At 39.1% G+C, this 22,568-nt stretch overlaps 1 protein-coding gene across 2 annotated transcripts in view; it reads left to right on the top strand.

The window, feature by feature from the left end:
- Positions 1–22,568, top strand: part of LOC109991878 (matrix metalloproteinase-17) — a 92,775-nt gene that overhangs the window by 29,998 nt on the left and 40,209 nt on the right. For both annotated transcript variants that reach the window (XM_065965841.1, XM_065965842.1), the window contains 2 exons: positions 18,573–18,705; positions 19,669–19,804. In XM_065965841.1, the coding sequence (XP_065821913.1) occupies positions 18,573–18,705; positions 19,669–19,804 (269 nt within the window). The remainder of the gene's footprint in view (positions 1–18,572; positions 18,706–19,668; positions 19,805–22,568) is intronic.

The raw sequence follows: 22,568 nt of genomic DNA, 5'->3' as shown, positions 1-22,568 counted from the left end.
AGCAATATCCACCACATCAACAGGTCCTTATCACATGTGGTCTCTAAACTCAGCAAGCCAACCAAGATTAAAAGAAGTCACATCGACTGAAATACTTGGTTGATTGGCTCAAAGATTTGATGTAGTCTCTTATCACTCTCACAATCATTAACACACTATCAGCGAGAGCAAAAGTCTATTTCCAGCAGGGTAGAAGCTGGTCTGGTCACAATGTGATCAGCCCCCCACACACAGATAATTGTATCCCTCTTTTATTTTCCATTTTACTTATGGTGTTGGGGACAGATAGTGCAGCAGACTCCTGCTGTAGAGTTAGTGATTGTTTTCTCTCTGGTGTCCACTTGTGAGGGGACATAACAGCTTATATGTATCATCTTTGATGGCCGCATTTGATTCGGTAATGACTGCAATATATCAGACTCCCGACTGTGAGAGCACTATGGCTTCTGGAGGCATAAAAGTGATTGTGTGTGTCCCGCTTAAAATTAGCTTTCTCTTTACAGTCACTACAATGTATTGTTTGCTTCATAAATGCACTTAGAGAATATTATGCTCCCTAGTCACTGTGTTTTTTTTATTGTCTTCCAATTAACACATTATCAGGTTTTTTTCTTTATGTAAACTCAGTAGAAAGGTAATAAAATATGTTGAATTTGCAGTGTACCCACATGGGATGTTATGTTTTATTTAAGTAGGCATATATTTTTTATTAAGTTTGCTCTGTGTGTAAATTACTAATAAGTATAGTAGCACCAAAAAAACAAAATATGGTGTCTGCTTTTACATAATACAAAGGCAAAAAACTTGAAACTTGTACAGACCCCTCTTTGGAACACAATGCAGCACTTCTACAAGTTCTGAGATTGTACAGAACAATTTCCAATCAGCTTCAGTAATCAAACTTGTAAGCCAGAATAATATCAGCGCGTCAGCATACAGTACCATGTGGAGAGCAACAATCCTGAGCATGAAATTTGGTGGAAATAGACAAAACTAGACCACTGTCTCTGCAGCAGGATTCCTTCTCCGTACAAATATAAATACATAATTAAAGATTTTGCTTCATCAGAGCTTGGAATCATTTAAAAAAAATAATCTTGAAAATAATTAAAATCAGCTCAATTTAAACCCCAGATAAGCACATACCATGGAAAGAAATAATCTCTGATCTGTTTATGCAGCATCAGCTGGAAACGTCTCAAAGAACTGGACTGATTTACAAGAAAGGGTTTGCATTAAATGTTTTATGTACATGTCTCAGAGCCAAGAAAGGACAGGTGAAGGTGAAGTCGGTAGGAATGGAAGAGAAATGAATGATGTGCATGCGGAGAGATTGCACTGACGCGTGTGAACTTCAGATGCCCTGCCTGAATTGAATTCATCACAATGAACAGCAGCTCGACTACAAAACGCTGGAAAGTTATGAGGAACTTAAAATGATTGCATGATGCAACCTGAGCCTCAGAGCGGCCGTTGGCTTTGCCACTTTTTTTGCACGTTACATGCCCTTTTTTAGAGATGAGTTTAATAACTTGATATCAAAGTGAAAGGAGCTGAGTGGTGTTGTTTGAAATAGTATTTGAAGGAAACAGATTTGGATGTCTTGTTCTTTCATTATGCAAAATAGCTTTGCCTTCATAAACTGTGGCACAGAGTCAAACATGATTTATTCTAACTGCGACTAGTGGAGTCTGGAGGATTTTCAAATGTAGTTTCTACCTATGAACAAATATAAAAAATAAAAAAAAACGTTGATGAATGTTGCTTGAACATTCACTATGGGAACATTAACATCCAAAAGGAGTCAGATCCTGAATGGCCTTTTTAATGGCATCAGTTTCTGTAGACCTCAGTGTGTATTGTATCCTGGTAAAACACATTTGAAAGGCCAATCTGTAATAAGTCTTCCAAGTAATTTAGTCTCCAAGTGAGATATTATCATTCACTATTCAAATGGATTTAATACCAACGTGAAATGAAGATGTCGTTTAAATCAGGCCAGATTTCAAATCCTCTCCTGAATGAATGGCTGACTTTGCAGTCCATTACCCAGAAGTCCTCCATTGTGTTTATGCCTTTCAGAGCCTTGCCCTCAATTTATGGCCCACAGGCTGTGTCACGTCTTTGTATTGCTTTTTTTACCCTTTTTTTTTAATCTGTATAAATGTTTCTGATTTTATTAAACTGCCGTACAGAGCTCTGCCGATACCACATCCCTTCATTTAAAGTCCTCACCCTGCCGTCTTTTATATCTGAAACTTATCTGAAAAAAGATCCTCCTTTGAGAAGTTAGTTAACTTATTCAAACTACAAAATGGAAGATGTGGTATCCAGCTTGCCTTGTCAAGAGCTGCATGCACTATAGCAAAATTCTTCCAGGTGTATTAACCCTAAGGCACAAAGCTTTGCATCTGGTGTTTGCACAAAATTTGAATTTAAATGAAATGTCCAGAGTGCCACAAGGACACCGCCTCAAAAACAAAACTTGAAATATAACTTGAAATAAAAATGGTGACTAATAAGCTTGATAAATCACTGTATAATGCAGAATAGGGGATTTGGATGTAAAATATTGGAATACACTTTTCAAGGTTTATGGAACTACATGAATTGGCACTTACCCATAACCCACTGCTGCCCTCATGACACTTTTCAAATGGGATGGGTGGATGGTGACTCACTCCATTGTCATCAGCAAAAATATCTTTCCAAGAGTTCTGATTCTATTTTAATCCTCCATCAGTCAAACACATTCCTAAAATTGGCCCACGAGACATCAAGAGGCTGCCTTTATTTTTGAGCTGAGGAATGATGGAAAGGTGCAAAAACAACATTTACACCTTTTGTTGCTTTCTTTAATGGTATGTAGAGTTTGATGTTTCTCCAAGGCACAACTCATTTTGACATTTCAGATTTCCAAAATGCGCTGTGAATTTGAACAAGCTTTATATTTATATTTTATTTAAATGGAAGACAGGGATCATTGGAGTGCAGTGCATAGAAATAATGTGACCCCCCCCCTTTCAGAAACTGAGAACTCAAGTCAAAAAAACATGTAGTCATTGATTACAAAAGAATGTTTTAAGTTTTTTCCTACAACTCCAATAAATCACGTCTTATTTTTTGTCACTAACAAATGACGCATTCTGCCTAGATATTAAAGATGTATCCACCCTGGAGATCTAGCCCTGCATTGCAAATACAGCAATTACACTTAGAGCACAATAAGTTCTTGTGATGTCTTCAACTGGTAAGGTCATTAAAATGTTCTGATGTTTTAGCTTATGACTAAAAATAAAAGATTTTTTGCAGGTATGATTTTTCAAACCCATTTTTGAAAGCATTATATATATATATATATATTATTTTTTGTAAAACAGAATATCAAGTTAGTTCATTTTTATAAATTATTCAAACACTTCTAGTATTGTTCTCACAAAGTATTAACAGCGGTTTAATTGTGCAAGAAGCTGTGAAGCTCACTGCAAAACCATGGAAACTGGCTGTAGACTGAAGGAGAGTAAGCATAGTCGAGTGATCTGAGATCACTGGGTAGGCAGTTGTGTATGTAATCTGCAGCAACTAGTTGTCTTTGAGTCCACAGCCATGCTAGCAGTGGTAAGAGTCTGTACTTGGGCCAAATGCTCATGGGGCTCCCTCAAAACAAGGTATTTTAACTCAACGGGTGTAGTTTGCAGGACATGGAAGTGCATGCTTCAGTGAGCTCTTAAAACTGTTGCAGTGAAGCAGTTTCTTTTTCAGTCTTGAGACCTCTGGTTTCCCTGTGAAACTAAAAACAATCTCAGTGTATCTGAGCCCAAACCATCACTCTTTCCTATCTGTTTCCAAGTAGTTTTCATGCCTAAACTTAATGTATCTGCACCATATTTGCTTCTCAAATAGTAAATCAAGACAAGTCTAAGTGTATCTATGTATACCAATGATCACAAACAAAAACCAAGCAAACTGATTGAAGGAACAACATAATGTATGTTCTCTTGTTGGTTATCTTATCTCTGGTATCTTATCCCAATATTGAAAATTGATGACTCAATGCGGGCAAATGTGAGCGTGCATCAGGCAGCGCTCTGTTTTACCTAGGGTGTAAGGTTTCTAAGTGTGGTAAAAATGACATCACAGTAATATTCAGTACAGACCTTTATTGTAGCTTGCTTAAATTCACAAATTCCCTGAGGGGAATGACAATCGTTTTGCAGGCATTCAGCATTAAACCTAAGCAAAAAGTCTTATATTATTACAATCCATCTTGTAGGGCCTTTAATGTGCACCAAATTCACCAACAACCCATCCAATGGTTGTTGATGTAACTTTTTTAAGAATCTGGTTGTCAGGCCCCGTTGGCCAAGTGGTTAGTTTGCACACCCCATGTGCAGAGGCTGAGGCCGCCCTGGGTACGGGTCTGGCCTCCTTTACCACATGTCATTCCCTGCCTCCCATATCTACTACTCTATCCACTGTCCTGTCTCTCCAATAAAAGGCTAGAAAGCCCCAAAATGTATCTTTAAAAGGAAACAAGTTGTCAAATCCATGGTCACTTTTGTGGAGAAATGAGTGGATTGCCAAATTATTTAGAAGGCATTATTTTGGACATATACTGGAGAACTTAATGAGTTAAAAACCTTTCCCTGTCTTAGCAGAAGAGTAAATATCAGAAGCTCGTCTCAGTCAGTACGCTTTTAATCTTCTGGGAACCTCAAATGTCTGTATGATATTTCATGGACACCCACCCAATATTTTGTGGAGACATTATTTGCCGAAGTGCTGGACGGACAGATCTGACTTTCTGAATACCAAAACCTGTTGGTGTTTTGTGACAAAACTTGATGCAGATGCTTTTATTTCATTGGGTTCCTTTTACAAGCCCTCAGAGGTTTCTTTGGTTACACCTGTTCATTGTGTATGTATATTTCTACTTCTGTCTTCTTTTATTCATGTTCCTTTGCATAAAGAACAGAACTGGACTGGACCTACTGACAAACTAATTGAACAACAATCCTTGCAGCCAATCAGTAACAGGATGATAAGACTAAAAGTCTTTTTGTATCGCTCATAATTGCCAGTTGTGTAGCCTGTTGTATAAACCCCTTGCCTTTTCTTTGAAGCAGATAAGACTGCACTGCCAAGATCCCCATTGGGTCCTTACCAAAACAGGGACAGCTCATCCATCTTACCATTTCCCAATCTTCTTGACTTATTGTAAAATCCCCAAGACGATGGATGGAAGGTTGTTTTCTCAACTCTTATACTGCTCCGTCCCAACTTTCCACTAAGCTCTCTGTTACTCAGTTTGACTCTTAAGAGTAAGTTATTCTTGTAAGCTAGAGGCTAAACACATTACACAAAGTGATTTGATCCAATGTTATTAGAGGAAAAAAATAGTTATTCGAAGAAGAGACTGGGGAAAAAATAGAAGAAAAACTCAAGTCTGGAGCCTCAACTATAATAGTCCAGAAGTTCAAAGATGTGAGCAGCACATAGCCTCCAACCATCGTCACTTATTCTCTTTGTGCACTGTCTCTATCTTCTACAGTCCACATACCATTAGATGAGGAGGGATATGATGCTCCTCTCACCAAGTTTCCTCTCAACTTATCCTTCTTACCCTCTCTGACATCATACCAGCCAGTGTGAATGTCATACACACATACACACACACAGTGGTGCATGCTTTAGGGACATCTCGGATTAAGCATGACCCAGGGGTCAACATATGCTGTTGGTGTAATGCGCACACAGCACTACTGTTTTAGTTCCTCACTCAAAACGCCTCATCACACACTGTAACCAGCCACACACACCATCCACAAGCCCTCTGGGTCTAATACATCCGCTTACATTTCAATTACATTTCTTTTTCTTTTTTTTTTTCCCATTTAGATTGAGATCAAAGATATTCTTGCAGGAAAATGAACTCTTAGAATATCTAAACAGGAAAATATGGATTGTTGTTTCTGCTGGGAGAATAAATCCCTGCAAAGATCATTATGCAGGACAAATTGAAGTATTTTAATTACTTAAAGGCAGTCTATACTGCTGCTGTAAGACATTAGGGCCTCTGTGAGTTGTTGACCTTGACTTTTACAGACTTGGCCGTGAAGTTAAATAACGCAGTTCTGAGCAGAGGAAATAAATGGAGAGCAGGGAGTTTAAATTCAAGTTTGAGCACTAAATTATCATCTCCATTACAATAAAAGCAGTACATTTAAACCCAGTGAAACGCTTCAATCTTACTCTTGAGAAAATACACAATATTGTATTAGATGTTTTTTTTTTCTAAGTCAAAGCCGAACAGCCGTGTATTGACAAGAAGACGATAGCCACAGTTACCGTCTCTACTGTCTACTTTCTCCATTAATGGCAGATTCACCAGTAAGTCTGCTTCTGCTGGAGGTTTCTGCCTGTTAAGAGAAACCTTTTTCTTGCCACTGTTGCAAAGAGATGGCTCATGGTGAGTTCATCTTCAGTGTCTCTAATAACATAATAAAGAGTATGGCCCTGACCTGCCATTTTTGTAAAGTGCCATGACACTACTTTTGATGTAATTTTGAACTTGGATGGTATCTTCCGTAAAAAACAAACTTAGATCACTGTTATACGATATTAGAAACACAAAAAAGTGTAATTATTATGGGTTGGTGGATATAGAACGTACTTTCTTAATACTTACATTCAGTTGGTTAGTGGTTTCTCACACCTGTGATCCATTTGGCTTAGTTTCCCTTAATATTTTTTTTAAAAATCAAAATGAATTTAAGAAGTTTTATCCCAAAACTATGATCACTAGATGGTGATAATATCAACAAATCATGGCCTACTGTATGTAAAAAAATTATGACTAACGCTACTAGTAATTCAATAATTGTGTCATCAACTATTATGTCTACTTTACTATTAAGCTATACTTTACGCTCACGCTGTTGGAGGTGTGCTGCTGGTGGAGAGCGAAGGCTTCAGAATAGTTGAGGTGTCGCCAAAGAGCAGTTTGTGTTGGTTTCATGCTGGTGCTCAAGGGCGACATCTACTGGATCAAAAAGTCACACATTCTTCCTTTAATAACTGTATCGATTTGAAAAAGAGGCTGATCCACATAAGCAGCAGAGATGACGATGCTGTCATTTGTGTGCTTGTGAATATGCTACCAAAGATGTTTCAGAAAAAAAAACATCTCAAATTTTACACGACAGGAAACCTCATTAGAACCATGGGATAAATGTGGAGTCAAAACTCAGAGTGAGTAATGCTTTATTCTTCACCATACTAATGGTCTCGATCTGAATGTAAGGGGGCATCGGTTTGCTCAGTGGTTGAAGCAAGCACTCGTTGTGCAGAGGCTGCACAGCCGTCGCAGCGTCTGTGAGCTCAAATCTGACCTCAGCCCTTTGTTTCATGTCGTTCACCCACTTTCTCTCCCAGCTTCTCCTCTCTTTCCGCTGTCCTATCAAATAGAGGCAAAATGACCCAGGAGTTTGACCACTATTCCGTTTTTAATTAAGATCTGTGTGTCTGATTGTTGCCTGTATATGTTTCAGAAACACATCTCATGACAGAAGCAAAAACAACCTCCAACTGCTGTTTCTTTAGGCTGACAAACATTGCTAAATACATTCTTTTTTGCATTTATTGCCCTCCTTTGGAGATTTCAATTTATTGGAATATGAATGACTTTTTATTTGCAAATGATCACTTAATTTTTGTCAGGACTAAAAAAAAAAGCTGATTTGTACACCTCAGAGATACAGTAAGACCCTTATGTTAGCTTTCAAAAATCCTTGTTGTAATCTGCAGGTTGGTAAATAACATGTGCTCTGGCTCTGTAGTTGGGGAAAAGTCTAGTACATCCTTTTTATTTTATAATAGCCCGGCGCTGTTGTCAAAAAGATGGATGCTGTTTGTTTGTGAGGAGTGAGACAACACATTACATCCAGACTTAGTTGGATTCTCACTTTACGTTCTGCCTGACAAAGTGGCAGCACATTTCTTTTGGTGTGATCAAACATGTTTGTAAAGCTGTGCAACCATCTCTGTATATTGCAGGCAATTTCTCTCTTAAGCTATTTCTTCCATCCTCTTTTTTGTTCACCTGCTTTGTTTGCACAGGTGAGACTTAATCCTCCATCTATTCTGGAAATGGTGGTGGGGGGGTTCTGTAAGTGTGCGTTTGGCTTCAGTTTTTATGAGCTCCTTAGTCAAACACACAAGCTGTCATCATCTGCCTGTTATATCATCCCAGTGTAATGCTTTAAGTAAAGGATTTCTGCGAGTAAGCTGCTGATAGAAAATGGAAAGCTGCTCCAACTGCTTTGCACAATGATAGCATCACAGCAGCTACTGCACACACTCCCTGGGTGTTAGGGAGAGAATCTCCTCGGCTGTTAGCGGAGCGTCTGCGTTGATTGATGTGACACAGAAGGGGCAGGGATTTTTGAAATACACTTTTTCGGTGGAGTCGAGGACATTTTTTGAACAAAACAGTCAATCTTGTAAGCTTGTGTCTGTTGGTATTTGTTTTAATGTGCACATATTTTAGACATGTGTACAACTTTTGAACATGGTTTGGAATGACTACAATTACAGCATTCATAACAAGGGAGGGGCATTTACAGTAATGTCAATATTCAAGTCTCATTTCCTTAAGAACAAGTACTCAAATACTTGTTAGTTTGATATGTTTACTGTAAAAAGAAAAGTCAGACAAGGACATCTTTGTGGTCCGCCATTTTTCCTGCGGTGTGCTGCTCATCAGTACTGCATGTCGTAAGGACAGCGGTCTTCATATGCCATTGTTAAACTAAATGACAAGTGATGGTTCCACATAACTCTGTGGTGAGAGCTGTCCACAAGTCTGTCGTAATGACAGAATCGCTCTTGTTTTTTTGAAGTCTTTGCAAATCAGCCCTGAATAATTCTGCTGCTCTTTCCTCATACATCTTCTCCACACTTGTAGCCGTGGTCCGCAGTGATGGGGGGGGGGGGCTTGTTCTCTACCGTCACTGTAGCTCAACAAATGCCATCACCTCGTGGAAGACTTCTCCTTCCGCCTTACACATATTTGTACGCCACGATATCTGAGGGAGAACTGGCCGTGTTTTGAGATGAAGATGGATCAGTCTGTCTGGTAGTCTATGAATGGATCTGGGAATTTAATTTACAAAAAGTTTCTAAATGATGGTAAAGAAAAAGCTAAGAACGCATCTAATGAATGTTTACATCATATACTGAAGGAATTTTCAGTTTTTTTGAAAAGCGGGGCAGAGGTTTCTGATGAGTGAGAGAAAGATTTTCCCATGAGGTGTTCGCTATCTTATATTTAAAAATTCCCCTCAGTTTTTTTTGGTGTATAATCTCTTGTAACTATTTAACAACTGGCTTTGTTGTCTCTTTAAACGTATAAGCCACACTAAAATATGATTTATCATCCTGCTGTTACTCCTACACTTTACTATACAGAATCATTTTTCTCTCTAGAGTGCTACCTGGACTGAACCCTTTTTTGTCTGTTTGGAATTAGCTTCATAACCTTAGACAGACAGGAAAGTGAAGGTCTGCCCCCCCGTCCCTGAGGTCTTTCTTTAAACAATGTAAACACGAAAGTGGCCACTGCTACTTCACAGATCCTGGAGAGACAGCAGGGTCGTCGGGTTAAACGGCTCCCGGTGACTCATTTCTTGTCAATAAGGCGGAGTTTGAGTGGACTCAGCAGCTGTTCCTTGAGGGGGGGAAAACAGAGCGAGGTTTTGTCAAATGAGGAGCTCACAGGGAGGGAGGTTGAAACAAATTGAGCTCTATACAGAGGATGAAGAGATGGCAGGGTGATCTTTGACCTTTTTTAGGAATCGGGAACAGAGTTCGTCCCATCTGGCAGGATGTGTTGCATGATGCTGGAATGACGCTGATTAGCAACATGAGGATGAGGGAATGTAGTGAGTTAAAAACAGAAAGCTCTGTTCAAAGGCTGTTTTTGTCCACCTCCGTAAGCTTTGTCTGTCGTCCTGTCTCTGTGTCTCATCCGCTTTTTTTTCCTATTCTATCATCTTTATGGCGAGTGCTACTTCTATTTTTCATCAGAACATGCCAGTGCACAAGAAGTATCACCCAATCAGGAGAGGTGGGAGTCCGAGCAACGGCTGTGAGACTGAAGACAGACAAGAAGTGAAAATTGGAAAACAGTGGGGGGAAAAAAAAATAAATAAAAAAGGAGTGGAGGTAGTGACAGAGAGATGAAACAAAGCGGGATATATCTTCTGTTTGTGTCAACCGTCTTTAGTCCTTTCTGTATTATAGGATTACAGTGACCAGGGGCTCGGCATTTCAGACAATACGGATTTAGTTTCACAGATAATGTGGCACGAAATGGAACAAACAAAAGCTACGTCGATTTAATACCCACCCTAATAGCCATTGATAGATTGTAGGAGGTTATCCGAGAGTGTGAAAAGCACTGCGTATGTGTGCATGTGTATATGAGAACTATTCAATTATAGCAGAACAAATCTGACAATACTATGGGGATCGATATTCACCTGTGACTCTGAAGTAGATAAAATACTAACCTGATTTCTTGTTTACCTGAACAGAGCACTTTGCAGCTGCATGGAGGAGTTTAGAATTGTGTTACATAATGCGTAGACTTGTTGCTGGAACTTTTCAGAAATGGTTAAATGGCTAAAACCTGGACTTGAGATGACATTCGTTCAAGAAATCTTATAAGGATTATAAGCAAAACAATATTTCACATCCCGCCTGTAACATGTTTTAACGTCTTCCAAAGTTCCCTCGTGTGTGCGGCTTCATTGTCCTGCACGAGGCAAAACAATGCAGTATTTTTTTTTTTTTTTTACACTAAGTGTATCTGAATGATCATGTGACCTTTCCTTTTGACCTTTTAACCCTTAGTGAAGATTTCAAGGTTCTTCGTGTCCTTCCAATAGAAAAATTAAAACTTTAATAAACAGGAATCCTGAACATTGTTTTGATTTACACAAGTTTACATCTGAACTTGGGCTCAACAATGAATCTTAATTCCATCATTATTTGAATTTGAAAATTTTTGATAGAAGTCCAAACTTTTTGCTAAATATAAAAAAAAAAAAATGTTTTATGTAACTAAGCACTGATTAGCATGTGTACATTTGACCTATTGGATGGAGGCCTGGATATAACGGCTATGTTGTTACATCATTTTGATGCAGACAGATGAAGCTCAAACTGACTAATCACCACCCTCTTAATACTTGGTGTAAATTAAGTGGTAAAAAAAAACAGCTTTTTAGATTCATTTTGGATTCAAGGGGGAAAAAGACATGTCATGTTTCAACAAAAAGAACAGCTGATAAACAGAAACTGTTGAAGCTAGTACGAACTCTCTAACCTTTGTTTAGTTACTGCACACGTCACAGAGGTGATGTGAGACCAGTCCTTTGCCAGACGGATGGTCGAAAGCTTTCATAACCTCACGTCTAATCAGGAGGACCATTGTTCTTTGTTGAGAACTGATTATCAGACTTCTAAATTCACCTTTTCATGCATTTACCGTGATTGGTTAGTTGAGCATGACTGAGAACCAAGCCAGGCGACAATATCAAGAGACCATTGACAACAACAATGTAGAGAAAAAATGTGCAACACACAGCACTGATTAGTTCTTATGTAATTATCCTGCCCTTTGTGAGTGCTCCTGCTGCCATTATACAATTATAAATCAAAATGAAACATTTAATATAACATTTTGCATGGATGTAACATAATATACCAAGGCTTCTGTGATTGTATGGTGTGTGGCTGTGTGTGGTATTAGTTAATTTCAATTAAGACGATTAAGAGAGAACCGTCCAGTGTCAGTATTCACTGTGATGGCACATATAATGATGTTATATAATCAACATCTTTATTAGCGACTGCTTTTCTGTATTTTTTTCACACTTGCCATTTATATCCACTTCTTTCACTAATCCTTTTAAACTGATGCATCATTGCATAACTGTCTTACTCATTGAAAAAGTAAGTGGTGTGATGATGCAAACTGTGAAATACAAATAATACAAACCACATATAATGACTTCGAGATTTGGGGATGCAGGATATGTTGTACAAAATAAGTGAATGAATGAAAAGATATTAAGAAAAAATATTGACTTTCTGATAACTCTATGATATTGAAACTATGTCATGAGTATCTTTCATTTTGAAGTGGTAAAATTGTAACACATTTTTGTTTATCTCGTTTTTTCCGTGCGTATTTATGTACTCTGTGTTCTTTCATCTTTACCCTGATGTTGCTGAAGTTTCTCTGGATGCTTCATTTCTTAATTAAGGGGGAGATCAAAGTGTCTCATTAAGACGCAGATACAAATCCCACATTAAGCAGCAACATGTCAGACAACCACAGCTTCAACACACACTGCATAATGAATGCAAAGTTCTAACCCTATTAAGTAAGTATACAATGCTTTTTTACTCTGCAAATGAACATATTCAAAGGCGGAAAGAGTTCATGTAGCTTGCAATAGTTGTTTAGAAAGCATTGTTTTGGTTATTTTCAACACATGCAAATTAGGACCGGACCGATATGGAATTATTGGGCCCGCATACCGATATGGATATTAGGAAAAGAAAAAAGCAGATACCGATATATCCACCAATATTTTTCTCCAATCTGTAGAGAAAAAGAAGATAGATATAGATACGCATTTTTTTTTTTATCTTCAAACACTGTCTTATAAAGATATATAATAAAGGAAAAATGGTCACTCAACTGGAAAATAATTGCGCATGTATGCACATCACCACTTGACACTTTGGAGAGTGATAATGCTTGTTGTAATCCATTTAGCGCCCTCTGCTGGTGACACACAGTAAGAGCAATGCTAATATAATGCAATTATACTCAAATGAAATGCTATTTGACTGGGGAATAAATCTAGTAATATCGGCGCATATCAGCGTTAAAATGTCACAATACCGACAGTCACTGGATATGTTAATATTGGCCTATGTTATCGGCAGGCTGATTAATCAGTCGGGCTCTAATGTACATGTATGTATCACTTTAATAGTAAATATGCTCCTACTAAAATCAGAATTCAGATACTTTACCTCTCATGACACAAGTTGTTCTTCAAATCAATGCAAGATGATCTCGGTCTATCTCTACATCATGCTATTTCACACAAATCCATATATTTACAGCCTACTCTCGCTCACTGTCTTTGTCCTCATCTCTGTGTATTGACCTCTTTGTTCTCTGAGTAATTTCACCTTCTTTTGCTATCTCGCTGCTCAGTTATCCTCAATCTACTCCCCCTTTTTTTTCCTCTCTGTTTGCTTTCTCTTTCCAATGTGCCTCACATTTCAAGGAGACTTTATCCGTATATGACATAGACAGAGAGAGAAAATGGATTAAGGAGGATAGGACCAAAGTTATTACATTTCATTAGAAGGGTAAACATCATGGCGATCCATCCAGTAGTGGTGAAGACATTTACACAAGGGGAACACTATAGTTGTGCAGGGAGAAGGTGAGAGAAACCCCAAAATTAGTAGGATTAATCCTTTTAAGGACATTTGTTTCTGTAATAAACATGATGAAAAATAATCCAATGATTGGGCCATATTTCCGTCTAAAGGTGTGGACCAACTGAAAACACTATCCATATCACTAAAGACACGTCTGAGCCATGTCAGTGTACAAATGTGCATTAATTATCATGTTTCATAAAATCCTGTTAAATCTTCAGTCTCAGCTTGGCTGTCACACCATCCCTTTTCATCCTGACCTCTTAGATCTGCTTATGTCAAGGAGTCCACCCATCAGCTGATTAAAACATCCTGTTAAGATGATTGGTCCCTCCATGCAGCCCACGACTCTGTTCAGTCGGTCTCTGTTTGTGCCTGCGCAATAATTTGTATGGCTAACTTTATTGATCGATACCCATTATGAGGTATGCACGTCCATCATATGACTCTTAAATAGAAACAAATTGCCTTTCTCCTCTTCAAAGTCCAGAAACAACTCAAACGTGCCACAAAACTGAAACACTTTAAACGGTTTCTCCATAATTAAGAACACATTGGTATTTGTAGATTGAAGACATGGGAATGCTTAATTTGAAATGTAGAATCATGAACCGTTAATTCTGTCATTTTATAAAAACTTTTCAGCCAATTGGCTTGAACAATGGTTGTTAAAAAGGTTGGTGTTTTGCCCGTCATTCAATGATAGCAGTTTGGTCAGCTTAATTTTTCAAGTTAACAAGGGAGCATTGTTTTTACACTGTAAAAAAAAAAAAGTGAAGTGTTCACAGGAACTCATAAAAGCCATTCTGGCAATACACTACCTACAAAACTCACCTTATAGATGAAAGTATCTGTTAACATTGGTCCAGGAATAAAAGCCAGAAGATTAAATTGCCTGTCAAACAATGCCCTACGAGAGGCTACTAGTTTTTATTTTTTTAAGTTGGATTGAACAAGACCAACAGGAATCATTAGAGGCACTTTATGGGTGTGTTTGTGCATCTGAGTCTGTTTTTTTTTGTTTCCTTTTCTTCTTTTTTTTTTGGAGATGTTATTCATGCATGCCTGTCTCACATTCACACACCCCCTTGTGTCTCTCTTTTGCTGTGTGATATCATAGTGAGGGGTTCAGTTTGATGTTTACAAGGCTGTAGAACAGAAAGGTTCCCTTGAGGATGAGTAGATCTTAAGACTCCAGAAGCCCTTTCTCATCAGAGGTCTCCTTCTATCTCACCTCTGTGTGACTCTCTCCGACTTCCCCCTGAGTGAGGTGTTCTGTCGGGTTAAACTCTGACTATATTCTGCTTTCGCACACCCTGCCTCACACATGTACAGTCACCTTTCTGAACAGTACGCAGTCCTGACAGTTAGATAGATGACAGAGTTTAGGATGCTTGACAAGGTGGAACAACGACCTTCATCCATGTGGACAAACACGTACCACAATAGCATTGCACTGGCTAATAAACAACCCCAACGCCGGACAGAATGTTGATTTTAGTACGACTCCACAATACCTCAGACAATGTCCAAATACTTAACATTCAGGGCCAGTCTTTTTTGTCTCAACCTCCACAGTCTTGATTTCTCGCCTTGTTAAATAAAGGCCAAACTGGTTCTCGCACTCGCACTGAATGTTGGTGCTGGCAGTAAATTGTCGGATTTGAAGAGTATTCCTGTTGATGAAATATACCACACATGGCTTAGTTTTTGCATAAGAAAATGTTGCCCTGTTAATGAGGGCAACATTTGGGTTGCTAGGTTCCTCAGCCTGGTCTGAAGATTGAAACCTTTTAGTGAACTGTCTCGACAACTATTTGAAGGATTTCTGTCAAATTTGTTACACACATTCAAAACCCTATCAGGATTTACGTTTTAAAAAGTGTTCATGGTTCTTTATATCTGGCCCCATTATCAGTTGGGTTTTTTTGTGTCCGGATTCTACGCCCAAATGTCTGCAAACTAAGGATATGTTTGATTTTTCTCAGCTGTTTGTAATGCTAGTTTTTCTGTGAGTGAACAGTGATTGTCACCTGTGTCAGTATTTCATCCTATGTGTGAGTAGCATGTCTCAACAGAGTGTAAACGTGATTCCGCATCCTGGGATCAATAAAGAATATCTTCTTCTAACCTGCCAAACATTTGCATTCTGATGTTTGCATTTAGATCAAAGTATTCTCTGTATATTATATTTTTAGTCTCACAACAGCTGATTAGTCCGTAAAGAAAGCACCTCGGATAATGAGTTTAATCCTTTGCCTGGAAAAATAGGTCTTTCCATAAATCACATCTATTGATTAGTACGTTTGGATATCTACAGAGTCACTTTTCTTTATCTTTTTTTGGGAGGGGTGGGGGGCTTTTTGTGCCTTTTTATTTGAGAAAGGACAGTGGGAAATTGGAGCGAGAGAGAGAGAGAGAGAGAGAGAGAGTGGGGAATGAAATGGATAAAAGGAGCCACAGGTCAGATTCCAACCCAGCTGCCCACTTCGAGTACATGTGGTGCATGAATACCTACTGGTCCACCGGTCACCCTAAAGTCACTTCTGGGCGGGGGTGTTGTGCCTCGTCTTCAATGTAAACTGCACTCATATATAAAGGTGGGGTGAAGTTGTTCAGCTGCTGAGCTGGCATCAGAGGGGAAAAAAACTAGACTTAACGGAAGCAAAACAGACACCAGCCCCATGTGTGAGTGCGTGTATGTGTGTCTGAGTGTGTGTATAAAGGACAATGGCACAGTGACAGTGGGGCTTTGTTACGGCGCTGCGCATTATCGCCTTGGAAAAGAGAGCCGTTGGCATCTGCTAATCTGCAGGTCAGCTGAGGGACAGTGAGATTGATGGCTACTTAACAAGTGACAAACAAATAAATAAAATGTAGGTGTTATTTCGTGAAAAAATTGTAATTCTAAATTAGCATGTTGCCTCTCAATTTAGCAGAAGTTCTTGGATGTCAGAATGGGCAGCTTTTGTCCAGGTGACAAATCCAATCATCCCTCTGTTTCTATGAACATTTCTTCCACATATCCTTCGGATTAAACGTGACATGAGCATTGTTTATCCATCCAGCCTGTGTTTTGTTGAATCAGATGTTCTCCGCTTCCTCCCTACAACTTGCACACAAACTATAAAGACTGTAAACTTTAATGACAACCACAGCAGAGAAACTGAAACCCGCCAGCTTCCTTCAGAGTAAAATGTGAGGGGGGAAAAAAAAAAAAAAAAAAAAAAGCTCCGTAAAGTGGCAGCAGGATTGGCAGAATATGCCTCCGTACTGAAAACATCCCTGTCGTTTGAAGTACAAGAATACAATATGGGAACACTAGGGTGTTACACATCACTTTGTGCCGCTGTTTTCTGTCAATGCGTGTCTTAATAATGCATGATTAAAGGAGAGCGGAGTCCCAGCCATCTGCGTCAGCCCCCTCGTGCTTGAGTTAATCACAGATTTAGAGAGGATGAACTCAGACAGGAAGCTGCAGTTCTGCAGAATTTTCTCTCCATGCATGACGACAAGTCCTTTTTTTCTTTCTTTCTTTCTTTCTCTTTGGTCCTTATTCTTTTGGTATTCAGAGTAATGAACCTTAAGCAATTTATTGCAGAAAATTGGTCCCAAGGCATCTGAGAATCAGCTCGCCCTTTCGTGTATCTCTATGAAATAAGACGCTCACAGTGTCGAGAAAACACAAACTGAATACTTTTCTCCCTGTTGTTTTAGATTGCTGCTTTAAAACGGACAAAGACGGTATTTTCTGATCGATGCTCTCTATCTCTGGTTTCCACACAAATGGTGAGCAGAAGAAGCTTGTTGTGAAAAGTTGCCCTCATCTGCATCTGTGTGGAGCACAGAGTCAGTCTTGTGGACCCCAGCTGATGTAACAACCTTGTTTTTCTTTTCTGGACCATATCCAGTAAAAAGAAAATCTTTATATTTAGAAGAAGCGGTGCAGTAAAGGGAACTTTTTATCCTGCAGGGACTGTGTTCAAGCATTAGCAAGCTGGTCCTTGAGCAGGATGCTGAATCCTGAGCAGTTTCTGCAAAATAACAGGCATTTTATAACAGGGATCAATATAGCCTCATATCCTCTTTTTTTTTGATACACCCTTCCAAACTGTTCAGTATTCTGACATCATCATTCAACCAGTGAAAAGTGCTTATCGCTAGAAGCTGCAGCTCAGCATAACCTGCACCTGAATCCAAATGCCTTTGACCCCGACCACACACTGTATACAACTGCATCACACTGAGACCTTGAATGCTGCAAACACTTCCGAATCAGCTCTTTCTTTTGTCTTTACAGTTTTCCTACAGCGATCACATTTCATTCTTTTTTCTTTTTTTTTTTATTCTACTTTTTCTTATCTCTATAACTTTTAAACCTCTGGATATGTGATAATATACTTACAGGATAACTTAATCATCACTCAAAGCACTTTATGATTCCTGATAAGACATAAAAAAATCCAATACACACCAAAAGCAGCAAATCAATCAATCAGTAGTGTTTACTTCACCTGCATTATGAATAGGTCTGGGTTAAAAATGGCATTATACTCAAAATGGAAATAATTGTCAGCAGAGTGTTGTGATTTGGACGAATGAGTGTATAAAATACTTTAGTTCATTTCTGCAATTGGGTCCTCTACTTTGTTTTTTCACAGTCCGTGACACTTTAATTGTAAAGTCAGATATCACTATATGCCTTCACAGCTGACTTTTCATAGCTTATCATTACAGGGTTTTTTACAATGTTTATTATGACTGTGCTCTATCAAGACATGAGCGCATGCAAACTACTCAGTAATGGGGTTATAGCTTGTGCTGCCAGTCTGTCATTTCATGAAATATGTGTACAGATGGTTGCATTCACACACAAAGCTCACATGTTACAGTGTGTTAGTACACATGCACAACAGACGGTATCCAGATACCGTAAACATGAACAGGTGTCAGAGCTTCTCAGCTGCTTTGGGATACTTCAAGTCTTTGAAATGCCTAGCATGACCCTCGAACTCTGTGTCTTCTGTTTCTCCTTTCAGGACTGGCTGAGCAAGTTTGGCTACCTCCCGCCCCCCGACCCTGCGACTGGTCAGCTTCAAACCAAAGAGGCCCTGACCAATGCCATCAAAGCCATGCAGAAGTTTGGAGGGCTGAAGGAGACCGGGGTCTTCGGTATGTGACTTTGTGTGATTTTGTTTTAAAGGGAGTATCATGGTACTTTGGATGGATGGATTTAAGATGTGTGTGTTTGTGACAACAAAGAGAGACAGAGTGAAGAAGTGAGAAGCATTTTGATTAAAAAGTGAACATTTGGGAGAACATATAACCTCTTCTTGTATTTCATGTATTTCAAGTAATTACATTTCAAACTACAGCTTTAGAAACTGCCCTGGAGATGAATCAAAGTCCCCCTGACAACCACTGTATTCGATTGTACGTATATGTCTACACACATGTTAACATAAATCATAATCCCTGTAATACACACACACACACACACACACACACAGTAGAATGACAGTACTGCATACTATGTGATTTATGAGTATAACACAATAACAGTGTATTGATTTGTAGACCTTCTACTCTGCTGTTACATTACAAACTGTCACCTACACACACAGTACAAACAGTATCATTCTTTATCATACACAGCACCGTCACAGGAACCACAAACAATATAAAGAGGAGGCTGTATGTGTGAATGTATTTAAGAGAGTGCAGATGTGGATGAGCAAGTATGATTTATGGTACGAACAGTAGTCTAAGGGGATGTGTGATTGTGCATGTAAGAGGGTTTTGCACATAGCATGTATGATTTATGGCCCCAAAGGCCACTCGTACCATCCTCAACATACACTTTATGTATGTATATGAGCACATGTAGTATGAATTCCAACCCCTGAAACAGGCATTTGTAAACAGTTGTTCAACCTAAGTGGTGGGTATCCTCTCCTATAGAATTCTTCATGCATTTATAACGTAATCTGAATAACCCTGTCATGTAAATTTGTGTTCCAGCTGTCATAGAGATGGATAAGTAAAGTTACATTTACAGTTTTATATTAGTATAAGGTTTAATAAACATGCCCTAATTTTTCTAAATCACAATTATCTCTCTCCTCTCCTCTACAGACCAAGCCACACTTGGTCTAATGAAAACACCCAGATGTTCTCTGCCAGATGTGTCTGAAGGAGAGGGGACGATGGGCCGCAGGAAACGAGGCTTGAACCCTCAGAACAAGTGGAATAAGAGGCATCTGTCCTGGAGGTAGGAAGACATAACATCCACACTCTACCAGATGAGTTTACCCCCCCCCCCCCCCCCCCAAAAAAAAAAAAGATATTCAAAAGTCGTTGTTATGATCATTAAAAATTAATTTCTGTAATAATCCTGACTGTTGAAGGGCGCTTCACGTAGATGAGGCCATTGAGTCAATGGACTCATCGTGAGTTCTTATACTGATCGTTGTAGTGTGCTCTTGAAAGTGAGAGGCATCTTGCTGTTGCTTGGCTACTACATTAAAAGCTATTAATCACAAACCGTGCTCATTTTAGCCATTCAAATCAACTGTGTCTGTGTTAGGGAAAAGACAGACACAACTGTATCTAACAAACAAATCAGAAATATAAAAGTGGGTTTTAAAGCTTTGTGTTTTTTTTCCCCTGTCTGTCTGTCCGTCTGCTGTATGTGCGTTTTGAACGAATTGTTATGAGCAGAAACTTTTGCCATCTCGTCGCCATGGCTGTAGAAGTATTGTACAACGCAATTGCTGAGAATAAGTCCAATTCATCCTTCTTTAGCTGGAGGGAAAAAATCACCTAAATAGATAAAGCTACACTGAACTTCTCACTTAATAATAGATGGCATGCGTGTGGCCAGCTCGCAAGTTGGGAGTCATGTATTACTCTCCATGTGTGAATCCTTTGGTCGATTAATAGACCCTCCTCAAGATGGAAAGCTTTTGGTTGGGTTTATTCAATCCAGCAAACCGTAAAGAAACAGGAAGACCACTCCCACTGATTGAAAGTACTTGTGGGCCGCATGAAATGTTACCGGTTTGTGCTTCCTAGAGGTAAGTACCGTAAGTCTTTCTGCAGTTGATACTGTACGCCTACATAACAAAATAAATGGTCATGTAAGAGCAGCCGGACCATCTGTCAGGGACACAGCTTAGTGTTAGAAAGCACAGGAACATGTGGTTGGCTCTGTGCTGAATCTCACACGCCATGAGAGGTGATTCAATGAGATTATGATCTAAGCTGGTGTGTCAGTCACTTTGGGTACTATGTGTGAATGCGTCCCTCAAAAATACCAAGAAGCAATCATATGATGAATATGTCTGAGAGGATAAATACTGTAAAAGGCTGTCACACAGCGCAGTATCCACACCTTGTCCACATAGTAATTGTTTGCTTGCAACAATTTCATAACAAGCGAAGAAGAAGGAGAAGCAGACAAAACAAAACACACAAAGAAGAGTAATACGTTTGCAAGATGAAATGGCGGAGCTAGAAAACCACCTGCTTTTTTAAATCATTTGTGTGAGAAACTCTGGGTTCTCAGTGCTTTATGTCATTGGAAACTCATCTATCATGCTAATGGATATTAGACAGAATCACACAGAGGTAGTGGAGCCCCAAGGAAATGGTCATACTGTATAGGTGTGGCCAGATTGGGGGCAATGAAAATCTTGGGAAGGCCAACCAAAACCAAAATCAGTGACTGTATTTCATGAATTCTTTAATACTCTTGCTCTTGTTTCGTGGTATAGGCTGAAAACTATTTCAGACAGCAGTACAGTAGTTCTCTTCCTTAAGAAGACAGGAATAGGCTAAAATCATAATCTAAAGGAGTTGATTGTAAAGAACAAAATATGTACTGGGAGTGATCAATGAAAAACACAGACTTTAATACTTCCGCTTAATCCCTGTGCGGAGCCTCGGTGAAATGAAAGGCAGTGTTGAAGTAGTGCCATGTAGACCCGCTGTACAAATAGGAAGATATTAATATATTTTCTATATCATTTCTGGACTTTCACACAGAAATGGGCCATAAAGCGTTGATATTTCATTGTGTATTGTAACGTTGTTTCGAACACTTCTTCGTCTTTTCTTCGTTCACTCAGCAGCTGGTGTCTGTGTGTGATAAAAATCAGTAGCTTCGCGTTAGTAATGTTGCAGCCTGCTGTAGTCTGTTGCTGTAAACCCAGAGAGCTGTGTTGGCTCCAAAAACTAAAGATAGGCTATATAGCCTAACTGCACATGCATTATTGTTTGTCTGACTACGGGCAGCAGCTGCATCTCTAGAGCACTGACACACAAACCTCGATCCAGAGAAACGGTCCCGATCTGTGATCAAAATCCGTTAATCGAACCGAACTGTGGGATTTGTGAACTGTACCACCACCAGTAATGAAGAGAAACTCACACATTATTATCCAGCCACACCGAGGCTGGTTTTCTCGCTGATTTCTCTCTCCCTGCTGGAGAGATGGGCTGTGATGTAAAGGGTCATTGCTGCTCAGTCAGTCAGGAAGCAGACACGAGGCACGACAGCCTGAGCAAAAACGTTTTGATAAAAGCTCCCCGCTTCTCACTTCAACCATTCACGTTCAATGACCTTGCCCATTTTAAACATGCTGTGATGATGCTGATAAGAGAGGCAGTATGGAACTAACTTTTGACACAATGAAAGGACTTTCTTTTTTTATTTTTACAAACTTTAAATGGAAAATTGGATAGCAACTGTTAGAATTCCTCGTTAATCACATCCCAACCAATACAAACAATGCATTATCTTGAGTCATGATAGGTACAGTATACGATTTCACAAACGACAGCCTGTCAGTTGATCACTTCGTATTTAAAGGTCACATGTTGTCCTCCTTTTCAACAAGTTTAAATAAGTATCTTTCATAATATGTGAGATAAGAAAGGGGACCAAGCCAACGTTCATGCAGGTAAAAATAACCACGTGAAGACAGAAAATATTGACTGCAGGGCATATAGGAGGTCTGAACACTGTTCGACTT

Source organism: Labrus bergylta, chromosome 17, assembly GCF_963930695.1.
Source record: "Labrus bergylta chromosome 17, fLabBer1.1, whole genome shotgun sequence".
In the NCBI taxonomy this organism is placed as follows: Eukaryota; Metazoa; Chordata; class Actinopteri; order Labriformes; family Labridae; genus Labrus; species Labrus bergylta.
This window is presented reverse-complemented; position numbering and strand designations above follow the sequence as displayed.